We start from the raw sequence: 11,749 nt of genomic DNA, 5'->3' as shown, positions 1-11,749 counted from the left end.
ACCCAGCGAACTCACCCGCCCCCCTCTGCTGCTGTCATTCTGCATCTGTTTCATCTCACTGTCCATCCAGCCTTTCATGGTACAGTCGCAGAGTTAACTGCATTATGTCCAGCATGACCCCTACTGCCTTGAGACAGGCATCCCGAGCCTATGCGCGTCGCTTCCAGCATGGCTCCCTGAACTCCTTCCTGCCCAGACGGGCGCTCGCCACCGGTGGCATTGTGGCTCGGAGATCCTATGTCACCGAGACCAAGGCTGGAAATGCCCAGGTCACGATCGATACCGCTATCAAGCAGGAGCAGAAGGCTTTTGCCAACCAGACCGGCGTCGAGCCCGGACGCGTGGAGCTACCTAGCTCCAGCGTCTCCGGAGACGCCGCGATGAGCCCGACCGCGGGCATCTTGAAGCAGGCTACGATCATGGATCAAGGAACGCGACCCGTATATCTTGACATGCAGGCGACAACCCCGACCGATCCCCGCGTGCTTGATGCGATGCTGCCCTACCTGACTGGCATCTACGGCAACCCCCACTCGAGAACCCACGCCTACGGTTGGGAATCAGAGAAAGCTGTCGAGCAAGCTCGTGAACACGTAGCGAAGCTTATCGGAGCCGATCCCAAGGAGATCATCTTCACCAGCGGTGCCACCGAGAGTAACAACATGAGCATCAAGGGTGTCGCTCGGTTCTTCGGTCGCTCCGGAAAGAAGAAGCACATCATCACCACCCAGACCGAGCACAAATGTGTTTTGGACAGCTGTCGCCACCTCCAGGATGAGGGGTTTGAGGTGACATACCTGCCCGTGCAGAACAACGGTTTGATCCGCATGGAGGATCTCGAAGCCGCCATCCGCCCGGACACTGCCCTTGTCAGTATCATGGCTGTCAACAACGAGATTGGTGTCATCCAGCCATTGGAGGAGATTGGCAAGCTTTGCCGTTCTAAGAAGATCTTTTTCCACACCGATGCCGCTCAGGCGGTCGGCAAGATTCCCCTGGACGTGAACAAGCTCAACATCGACTTGATGTCCATCTCCGGCCACAAGATTTACGGCCCCAAGGGTATCGGAGCGTGCTACGTCCGCCGCAGGCCTAGGGTTCGTCTCGAGCCTCTGATCACCGGTGGTGGTCAGGAGAGAGGCTTGCGCAGTGGTACTCTTGCTCCTCATTTGATCGTCGGTTTTGGTGAGGCCAGTCGCATTGCGGCACAGGATATGGAGGTACGTTCTATATTTCTTTTGCCGTGTCTCGCGTCGCCTGAGTGTCTTCCTGTGGCGTGTTGGCTATGATTATACGCTTTAAATGTATCACCATCTGAGTGACCGCGGGGGTAGCTACGTGCGTTTGCATGTTCCCGCGGCTCTATGATGTACATAGCAGGGGTGATGAGCCGAGTTGCCTGCCACTGATTGGTGCCGATCCAACCTTGCGTGAGAGACGTTTTGCTGACCATCATGACTGTATAGTACGACTCGAAGCACATCTCCCGTCTCTCGAAGCGGTTGAGCGACGCACTTCTTGGCATGGAGCACACCACTCTCAATGGAGATGCTACCCGTCACTACCCGGGCTGTGTTAACATCTCCTTTGCCTACATCGAGGGCGAGTCCCTTTTGATGGCGTTGAAGGACATTGCCCTGTCGTCCGGTAGTGCTTGCACTTCTGCCTCGTTGGAGCCCAGCTACGTCCTGCGGGCGCTTGGTAGCAGCGACGAGAGTGCACACAGCAGTATCCGCTTTGGTATTGGCCGTTTCACGACGGACAGCGAGATTGACTACGTGCTTAAGGCCGTACAGGACCGGGTTACCTTCCTTCGTGAGCTGAGCCCGTTGTGGGAGATGGTGCAGGAGGGCATTGATCTGAGCACCATTGAGTGGAGCCAGCACTAAACCCTTTCTTTCTTTTCACTTTCGCGTCTCAGAATGACTGGAATGTGGTCGGTCGGGCAGCAGGCGCAGACATGTTCACTGGGTTGTTTGCTTTTTCTTATCCACGATATCAGCGGTGGTACGGCGTTCGGATAGCGTGTAACATTATAGGCCTGGGATGATCTGAGTGAGATTGTATAAAGAATGGATCTTAATGACTGATTGAGATGTGTTGGCTGGTTCGGGTTGTAGGTGTAGTTGGTGTAAGCGGAGTGTATCATGGTAATCTCGGTTAATTTAATAGGCATTCGGGATGGCAGCATAAGAATCAGCCGAGTGACATGTTTAGTTTATTGATCGTCATGATTCTAGTGTACTGCAAAGTGATAGTCGTTATGCGGCTCCAGCGTTGAGGCACGTGGGCAGGCTGCAGCGGAGAGCAACTACCAACAGGGAGATTGGTGATGTAGTGCAAGATAGGAGATTTTTCTGCTTAGGTGGACTGCAGGAGACAGACAGTTCAAGAGTACCAGGAGATAAGCATGCTTGAATCCGGAGGAATGAATAATACTATGTAATTACTCAGTGATGCTGAGAGATTGGCCCCGAGGTGGCCCCGAGGTCGGGGTATTGAATCGCATAGTATCGCATCAAGATGGGTAAGTTAAAAAGTTCGGTACTCGGTACAATAAGGTAAGGTCCCTCAGAGTCAGACGGTCCCTCACCGCAGACCGGAATGGGGTGGCGTGGGTGGGAGCGAACACGCCCCAAGACTCGCTTAACCGCCCGATCTCGCACTCGTCCCCCTCTTTGCCGCCCTCCGGTTCATTCTCTAGCACTCAGACTAGTTCTCCCCCGGTGGACACCCCTTTCGCTCACACCCAACGCCACCGTTGGTGCTTCATACTTACTCCATGCTTCATCCGCCAGCTCTCCCCATGGGAACTATATCTCATCCGCCAGTATCAACAATGTGAATCGGTCTATTGATGAAAAGATTCTCATCTCTATATAATCTTGCAAACCAGTTCCACTCCCCCCGCCATCGCCCTGCTTCAAGTCTAAACCACAACCATGACTATGACTACCACCTCCATCGATCTTCGACAGGCAAACCTCCCTCTCTATAAGTCGAAGCCGTCCCTCCTGGTCCGGCCCACTTGACTCTGGCCGTCTGTCTCGCCATCCACGGATTAGTTGACCTTCCCTATGTTCACCTCAACTCAAAACAAGCAGGATGAAATGATGACTACCCCTGTCTCGTGTTCGCACGGCTTAATTCCCGCTGGAAATCAGCTCATCGCCGGTCTTTGTCCGGATTTTCACGCTGATTAATTCACCCCTCAACTCCCCCCGGTTATTCGGTCTCTGGATGAAGGTCACAGTTTGCTGCCATTTAACTTTCCGGCACATTGCCTTTCTCTATTTGGCTGACTTGGTTTGACCAGGCGTGTCCTGTCTTCGTTCCTGGTAAACTTATTCTCCTCCCCCCTCCACACCCTCCGTGGCCTTCCGTGGCAACCGAGATTTATATTCTAAGAAACTCCGAATCTCAAACCGTCTTCCATGCTTGTTTTCTTTCCCTGCTTTTCACCCCGGGTCATGGTAGAATAGACACAGAATTTGTTTTCTTGCCTCTTCTTTTTTTGCCTTGCCACTTCCTGGCTCTCATACAACATATTCTGACACCAGTCAGACCGACTCTCCGCGGTTGATCCCTGATTCATTCGAATCTGGCCTGGACTCGACCAACTCGGTTGTCACACGACGTTCGCCCTGCGAACATTTGCACTGGCACTCGCACAGCCATTCCGGAGCTTCTTCTCCTTTCGTACATCAGGTTCCAGATACACGACTGCCAGCTCTGCTTTGCTGGTCCTTGAGCCTGACGAGACATTGCACGTGAGCAGCAGCAGCTTCGAATAAAATAAACCGTTTGTCTGGCTGCTGTGGTCCTCCTTCTCATTTACCTTAATCCCTTTTCAGGTGCTCTTCTTGGCACTACTGCAGTATCATCATGCTTCCCCCAATTCCAGCTCTGGCAGACTACGGCATCTCGCCAGACCATGGGTTCCTGCCACCCGAGCCCCCCATTGACGTGCTTCCCGACCCATACTACGCTCGATGGGAGTGGATTGTGTCCAACATCCAGGCCCTCCTGATCAGCCGACGGATCCGAGAGGCGGTGGATCATATGCCTATGCTATCTGTTTCATACCTGCAGGACGACAGCGAGTGGAGGAGGGCGTACGTGGTACTGGTGTTCATGCTACATGGTTATGTCTGGGGCGGAAGCAGGCCCGCCGAGGTTGGTGACACGGGGACCCCTACGAAGTGATACATCCTGAGCTAACGATGGTGGTGGGTCTCCAGAAAATCCCTCCCCAATTGACGGTGCCGCTGTTCGACGTGTGTGATCACCTGGGCCTGCCGCCAGTCGCAACCTATGCGGGTGTGTGCCTGTGGAATTACAAGCCAATCTTCCCCGACGAACCGGTGGATGACCTGCGTAACCTGGACAGCATCAACACCTTCACGGGCTCCTACGACGAGAAGTGGTTCTACCTGGTGTCGGTGGCGATCGAGGCTCGTGGGGCACCGTCCATTCCGCTGGTGCTACAGGCCATCGCGGCCGCCCGGGCTGGCAACAGCCTCGTCGTGACCGAGTGTCTGCAAGGACTGGCCGAGGTGATTGACGAGGTGGGCTCTCTGCTGGAGCGCATGTATGAGCACTGCGATCCGTATGTGTTCTACCACCGCATCCGGCCCTACCTGGCGGGTAGCAAGAATATGGCGGACGCCGGGCTCCCCCACGGACTGCTGTACGACACTGGCCGTGGTGAAGCAGAGTACCGGCAGTATGGTGGGGGCAGCAACGCGCAGAGCTCGCTGATCCAGTTCTTTGACATCGCCCTGGGGATCGAGCACCGTCCTACGGGCGAGACCACTCGTCCTGGTGGTACCGCCGGTGACGAGCAGAAGGAGGGGGTGATCGGGGCGCCCCGCCACGGGTTCATCCAGGAGATGCGCTCGTATATGCCCGCGGCCCATCGCCGGTTTCTGGAGCATGTGAGCGCGGTCGCCAACCTCCGGGAGTACGTGGAGGCGCGCCGCTCGGACAAGGCGCTGTGCATTGCGTACGATGCGTGCCTGTCGATGCTGCGGGTGATGCGCGACAAGCACATCCAGATCGTATCGCGGTACATCATCATTCAGTCGCGCGACGCCCGACCGGGCCGGCGCGCTACCAGCCCCAAGCGACCGCCCCAGCAGCAGATGGCGCAGCCGACGAATCTGGCGACCGCCCGCTACGGGGACAAGGCGGACCCGAAGAAGCTGCGGGGCACGGGGGGCACCGCGTTGATTCCGTTCCTGAAACAGGCGCGGGACGAGACGGGCGAGCCAGCCATTGACGCGTGGGCGCGGCGCCTGCTGAGCAACGGGCCGTCGGAATCCAGTTTTGCGGCGCTGAGCAAGGTGGGGGAAAACCACGACGGGAATCTTCAGGTGGTGGGCTTGTCGGGGACGTGGGCGGCGGATGATAGTGAGGGAGGGATATGTCATTGGTAGGGGTTTTTCTTGCTTGGTGTGCCTTTATCTATTTTCTTTCTTTCTACCGTCTTAGCAAGCATTGAGCGATTGATTTCATTTTACTGTATCTCATGAGAGTGAAGGTGGTGTGGGGGAACCACAAATTGGCATTCCCCTCAGTATGTACACCTGTATAGATCCGGTCGACCCAGAATGAGCAACAAACAAGCCTTTTTTTCCAACTTCGACCATGTAATTCCTGATTGTCACACGTCATGGATGTACATTTCCGATGTCAGTGGTTCAGAGGTTCCTGGGGAATGACGTCGATGGAGGAGGGGGGAAAAGGGGTGGCTTGGAGAGGTGACGTCATGGAGGGGGGTGGTTTTACCCCAGATGAAGCCTTATAAAAACATCACCACCACCTTCTCTTGTGTCTTTATCAACAACAATAGCAACACAAACAAACCACAAGCTACCACTATTACTTCCACATTCCAAGCAGAACACCTACTTCTACTTCATTCCACGAACACAATATCAAACCAACCAAGATGTCCAACGAAAACTCCTCTACTCTCAAGTCGTACCTCGACCAGGCCACCGGCGCCGCCCAGCGCGCCATCGGCTCCCTGACCGGCGACGCCTCTACTCAGGTACATTCCCCCTCCCCTTTTCTCAAAATCGAGAAATACTAACCGAGAAAAACCAGAACCAAGGCGAAGCAACCCACCAGCAAGGCAAGGCAGAGAACGAAGCGAGCCACACAACGGCGAAGCTGGGACCCGTGACGGCGGACCCGTCGACGGGGGCGACGGCGACGGACCACCCCAAGCGCACGGACGGCAGCTGGGACCAGACGGTGGGGGCGGCCAAGGAGTCGCTGGGCAACCTGGTGGGCAACGAGTCGCTGCGCCGGGCCGGGCAGGAGCAGAACGCGGCGGGCAAGCAGCAGGAGGCGGAGGGCCAGCTGAAGGACTGGGGCGAGGGCGTCAAGGGCCGTGTCGAGGGCGGCGTCGGCAAGGTCGCGGCCGCTGTCACGGGCGACGAGGCGCAGGAGCAGCGCGCCAAGGAGGTGCACGACACCGGCAAGGTGCGGCAGCGCGGCGCGGAGGCGGATATTGAGCGCCGCGCCTGAGCGCTTCTCTGGGGGATTTCTCTGGGGGAGGGGTTATGAGTTATGATACCTCTGTAGCTTTATGGTAATTTATGCTTTTTTATCTATGGCTGTTTTTCATGATGTAGAGGAGGTGTCTGGGGAGTATCAAGGAAGGGGGTCCGGGTGTCCTCCCCGGAAAGTCTTAGTCTACTAGCATTTAGGTTGAGCTGGGCCAGGAAGCTGAAAAGAAGGGGGGTCCGGGGGTTCTCCCCCGGGACGTCTTAGTCTACTAGTATATGTGGATGAGGTGCATGAGTAGCTTAGTCTATGCATGTACTACGTATGTACATGTCAAGTTTGACTTGCATTATGCATGTGAGTTTAACGTGGAACACCGGTGTGTACTTTTACTAGTATGTACAGGACAGTATACTGTCTGTGTTGCGCTTATGCAGCTATAGACGCAGTATGCGGGGACTCCAGCTAGTTATATTCCGATCTGCGGGGGAAGTTTAGAACCTGGTTGAGGAGAAGGGATTGAGGGGAGACCATAATGACGCTGAGACACCGAGATCACAACAGCAGAGCAATCAAGTTTGCAGCTTCACGATATTACATGCAAGCCAGAACACGTTCATCGCCGTCGACAGCAGGCGCGGACTTACGTGTTCCCATGTCATTTCTTCCTACGTGCGAAATGACTACCCCTGTAGTCTAATAGGCTGGGGATGCCGGTGGTGGAAAAGGCCAGTTCTTCGCAGCTACCGCAGGTGTGACCTCTTCGCTCATTGTTTCAATATACAAATCGTACAGCTCCCTGTTTGCCTTTGCTGTCGCTTCCCAGCAGTCATGTGGAACCCAGCCGGCATCATCGGTGAGAAGCTGGTTCTTCACGAAATCACACAAATAACGCCTATCCTCATACTGCAACTTCTGTTCATCATGCCTTCGACGTTCGTTCTCTGATATCTGGAAGGGACAGCTGCCTGGGAGCTCCAGTAAGGACCAGTCCTGAGATAGACGAATCAAACAATGGCGCAGGGGCACCAAACTACCATAGGAGAATAGCTAGCAGTAGGTGAAGGGCTGCCATAACCTAGAGTCGAGTTTGATAGCATTGTGAGCACGCTGGTTAAGTGCAAAGCTAGACATCTCGTAGTATTTCGACGCCGAAGCCAACTTCTTGTTGTTCATAGCCTGTTCCTTTTGCTCGGGACTAAGATCGTCGAATCCATCCGGTAAGCCGGGTACGACGGGACCGAAAGTGTAGTCCTTCGGTGGTCTAAGAAACTCGGGGAATCGAGCTTGTATGAGCAAAGGACAGATCTGAGACGATTGCCAATCGATAATCCCTTCAATGACACTGGGCTCATTAGGAGAAACAAAAATGTTCCCCAGATGTAAGTCTGTGTGCCATAGAACAGGGTCTGAAGCACTGGTCACGCGTGGCTCTTGAGACAAGATTGATAGTACTATGGTCATGCTTTCCAGAAGACTTCGATATTCATCGAAAGACTGTGATTTGTCGAAATGATGTAGTTGACGTTGCACCTCAGTCTCCCACTTGCAATATGAGCAAGCTCGCGCTGGACAATCGACGACGCTTATTCTGGAAAGTGTGTCCCTACGAGATATCAGTACCGCTCGTTACACGTCAGTGACCTAGCACAGATGCAGAAATACCTACAAGGCCTATGTCTTTTGAGACTGATTGGAATTTGTCAGCGAAATTGCCGTGCCATCATGTTCGTTCACAAGACGGTACAATGCAAAATACATCCCGGCGGAGACGAGGGCGGCTGGAAGAAGGTGAAAGCCCGAACTGACAAAGCATTAGAGAATACACTGGGCTTGAAGGCAGCAATGAACTTTGTTCCTGGTGATGACGACTTCCGCTTCTGCGTACAGGCCAACATTGAGCGGCTGCCGGACTTCGTCACCCAGGCATACAGCAATGACCGTGAGTCCTGCCTCGAGTACCTTACATCTTTTGCTAGGAAACGTTGGCGAAAGCGACTCTCCGGGGCTGCTCAACAGAGATGGAAGAGGAAGCAGGCTGGTGAAGAGCAGCCTGGTCTCAGAAGACAAGTTTTCAAGGCCAACCCCACAAGGAACCAGTAGATCAATCACTTAGTAATCCATGACGGATTTCAACTCTTGAGGTGGTCGCGAGTCTTTTGGATCCGTTTGTATAACTAATTTTGCACAGAGCGCAAGCTTCCAACACCGCTTTCAAGAGAGAAGGCCATGTAATCCGCTACGCGGCTTTTCCGTCATGGAAGAAGCAAGCAGCATACACCCAAGTACTGTAGCTTCGAGGCACTCCGGGTAGCCTTCTGGAGAACTTGTCTATAAAGGTCTTCAGGCAGGCTATCAGAAGCGCAAAGCGAGCCTGTCTTATATTCTTGCATGGAGATATGTATCTGCCTATCGGATTATATGTCAGTCAGAGTAGATCGAAGTCAGAGTAGATCGAAGTCAGAGTAGATCGAAGTCAGTGCAGCATCCTACCTTCTTCATCTGCGAAGTTCAACCTTCGATTATGCAGAGGAATGTTGAACAGGAACCTGTCCAAGTGAGGACTCAGCGACAGCAGACTAGAACAATCGTTGTGCAGGAACTAGCAATAATCAAATGCCGTGCTTGTTTCCTAGCAGTTGCCTCAATGACCAGTAGATAAGATGCGGGGTAAAGAAGGGCTATTAAGCCTTATTACATGTGCAAAGTTGCGACTAACATGCATCTCCAGCTTTCTGCGTTGGGTATAGCACGCAAAAATGGGCGCGCACTAAGAGTTAGCAATTTGTGTCTGCAACTGTTTGTATGTGGCAGAATAGCAAGAGGATAAGACTCACTGGTATGCCTAGCCCGTAAATAAGACCAGGACTCAATTTAGTTCATAGTTCTAGCCATTGTGCTCTGTTGGTGCCAATACAGCATCGACGGCAGCATCATGAGAGGCGGGGTTGATTTCCGTTATGAGAGCGTTCATGATGTACTGGCCAAAAGTAGTGCATCGCAATCAAGCCACTCATGAGAGAACCGATTGACTTATTTCTAGAAGTGGTTTTACTAAGAATATCCATACAACAAAAGCAATGATCATGATAAGAGAGAACCATCGGAGGAGTGAATCAGCCGACCCACAGCAGCAGTATGAGATCATCACGCCTCCGCTCCCCTCTTCTCCCTCAGTTTGCTCGTATATAGATCAGTAACTTCCCCTCCTCGCAGTGCCTTTTCCCACTCACTAACCGCTCAGATCCACTGCCTCCTTCGTCGACAATGGCAGCCCTCAAAGGTCTACGCTCAACCTACCGCCTGAACTCCGGCCACGAGATTCCCGTCCTAGGATATGGAGTAAGTCTTCGCCCGCCCCCTCGATCACCACCACAACATTACTAAATGCAGACAGGTCTACATGATGTAAGTCAATACCTGCTTCGCTTGCATGCAAATGCTGCAGTGGCTCACCCTGCCAAAGCCCCCAATCCCAAACGGAAAAGGCCACCCTTGAAGCTCTCAAAATCGGCTACCGTCATGTATGCATGCCTCTTTTCTCCATCCTTCTCGCGCCCAAGAGCTCAATTTAACACGCATCCTCACAGGTGGACTCGGCAATCATGTACCGTAACGAGAAAGCCTGCGGCCGCGCCATCGCAAACTCCGGCCTCGACCGGTCGGAGATCTTCTTCACGACCAAGATCCCCCCGGAGAAGATGGGCTACACTCGCACCAAGAAGGCTATCGACTCCAGTCTCCGCGAAGCGGAGCAGGAGTACTTTGACCTGTGAGTTGTCCCTACACCACCATCTTCCTCGATCAAGTCTCGCTGGTATTGCGAGACACTGCAGTGGAAAAAGAGAACAACAACAACAAAAAGAAAACTAACAACGACGACAAGCATCCTTATTCACGCCCCTTACGGCGGCAAAGAAGACCGCCTGGGCTCCTGGCGAGCGCTGGTGGAAGCCCAGCAAGCGGGCAAGACGAAATCCATCGGAGTGTCCAACTACGGGGTCCACCATCTGGACGAGCTGGAGGAGTACATCAAGAATGGTGGCGGCGGGCAGATCGACGTCGGCCAGTACGAGTTGCATCCCTGGTGTGACCGCCCCGAGATCGCCGCGTGGCTCCAGAAGCGCGACATCGTCGTCCAAGCCTATTCGCCTCTAGCGCACGGGACGAGGATGGGCGAGCGAGTACTCAAGGAATTGGGCCAGAAGCATGGCAAGTCGCCGGCGCAGATCATGATCCGGTGGGGTTTGCAGAGGGTAGGTCGTGGAACGAGTCTCTTCTATATTTGCCACGTATCCCGCTCAAGTTAGTTCTAACACAATATCTGTAGGGCTTTGTCCCCCTTCCCAAATCGGTGACACCCAGTCGGATCAAGGAGAATGCGGAGGTGTTCGATTTCGAGCTGTCGGAGGAGGATATGAAGGCATTGCAAACGGGGGTCTACTCGCCCACGGACTGGGATCCGACGGTGGATTATGATTAGGCAGCTGTGTACCTGGCAGAAGAATAGTCTAGAGACAATGAGAGACAAGACTGAGATTGTTACCGTCATTGATGTAATGGACAATGATGTACTGGACAAACAAGAGAGTAAATGAGGATATGTAAAAGTAAATGAGCGGGCGGGCCGAGTCGAAATCGCCGATCGGAAGGAGGGCCGCCGTCCAGAATTTGACCCCGCGGCGCGGGGTTTGGCTGCTTAGCAATTCATCCACATTCGTCCGTTATCTTTCCTCCATCCTCTTCGCATTTCTCCAATCCTTCCAAGTCCTCATTCCCCTCTGACTCCCACCCCCCCCTGCATCCGAATCCCTGCCCTGCACATATTGCAGGGTGCTCAGAGATCAATCACCATGAAACTAATCCTCTCCACCTCGTAAGTGGCGACCCCAGTGGGAATCCCGGCACTCTCTTCTCCTAATTCCACCTCCATCCCGGCTTTGATCCCGGCCTTGATCCTGGCGATCGCTCGGGGAAAAAAGACAACGAAAAAAAAAAAAAAAAAAATACCCAGTTCACCAAGCCAATTAAACTAACACACTTCCAGAAATCTGATGCTAGGCGGCCATCCCATCATCCGTCAACTGACCGAAAAGTCCAATGTCGAACTGATCAACTCCCTACGTGCCAACTTCCAAGCCGCGCAGCAACAGCGCAGCGACGGGGCCACGACGACGGCGACAACGACAGCGAAAACAGAGCAGGGAACACCGCGCTACGCATCGTGGACGAA

The 11,749-nt window shown here is 53.7% G+C and overlaps 4 protein-coding genes across 4 annotated transcripts in view; all 4 read left to right on the top strand.

Annotated features, from left to right (window-relative positions):
* The first annotated feature begins 33 nt into the window (after positions 1 to 33).
* On the top strand, positions 34 to 2,117 carry ASPACDRAFT_81870 (IscS subfamily cysteine desulfurase). Its single transcript, XM_020205972.1, has 2 exons — positions 34 to 1,220; positions 1,467 to 2,117. The coding sequence occupies exons 1-2, from the start codon at positions 114 to 116 to the stop codon at positions 1,887 to 1,889; spliced, it is 1,530 nt and encodes a 509-aa protein (XP_020051725.1). The 5' UTR covers positions 34 to 113; the 3' UTR covers positions 1,890 to 2,117.
* A 1,768-nt stretch (positions 2,118 to 3,885) lies between these two features.
* Positions 3,886 to 6,537, top strand: ASPACDRAFT_36298 (uncharacterized protein; the record flags this gene model as incomplete). Its single annotated transcript, XM_020200198.1, has 5 exons — positions 3,886 to 4,176; positions 4,242 to 4,322; positions 4,425 to 5,378; positions 5,855 to 6,055; positions 6,112 to 6,537. 5 exons carry the CDS (start codon positions 3,886 to 3,888, stop codon positions 6,535 to 6,537), a joined length of 1,953 nt encoding a protein of 650 aa, XP_020051724.1.
* A 2,980-nt stretch (positions 6,538 to 9,517) lies between these two features.
* Positions 9,518 to 11,101, top strand: ASPACDRAFT_1876081 (aldo/keto reductase). The gene is made up of 6 exons (XM_020198076.1): positions 9,518 to 9,858; positions 9,914 to 9,924; positions 9,983 to 10,040; positions 10,107 to 10,288; positions 10,403 to 10,772; positions 10,847 to 11,101. The coding sequence occupies exons 1-6, from the start codon at positions 9,784 to 9,786 to the stop codon at positions 10,997 to 10,999; spliced, it is 849 nt and encodes a 282-aa protein (XP_020051723.1). The 5' UTR covers positions 9,518 to 9,783; the 3' UTR covers positions 11,000 to 11,101.
* Positions 11,102 to 11,326: 225 nt separating this feature from the next.
* The window catches only part of ASPACDRAFT_81866 (putative gamma-cysteine synthetase regulatory subunit), a 2,291-nt gene continuing 1,868 nt past the window's right edge, over positions 11,327 to 11,749 (top strand). The window contains exon 1 of the mRNA XM_020205971.1: positions 11,327 to 11,392. Within this exon, the coding sequence (XP_020051722.1) occupies positions 11,370 to 11,392 (23 nt within the window). The 5' untranslated portion in view covers positions 11,327 to 11,369. The remainder of the gene's footprint in view (positions 11,393 to 11,749) is intronic.

This window comes from Aspergillus aculeatus (assembly GCF_001890905.1).
Source record: "Aspergillus aculeatus ATCC 16872 unplaced genomic scaffold ASPACscaffold_20, whole genome shotgun sequence".
In the NCBI taxonomy this organism is placed as follows: Eukaryota; Fungi; Ascomycota; class Eurotiomycetes; order Eurotiales; family Aspergillaceae; genus Aspergillus; species Aspergillus aculeatus.
This window is presented reverse-complemented; position numbering and strand designations above follow the sequence as displayed.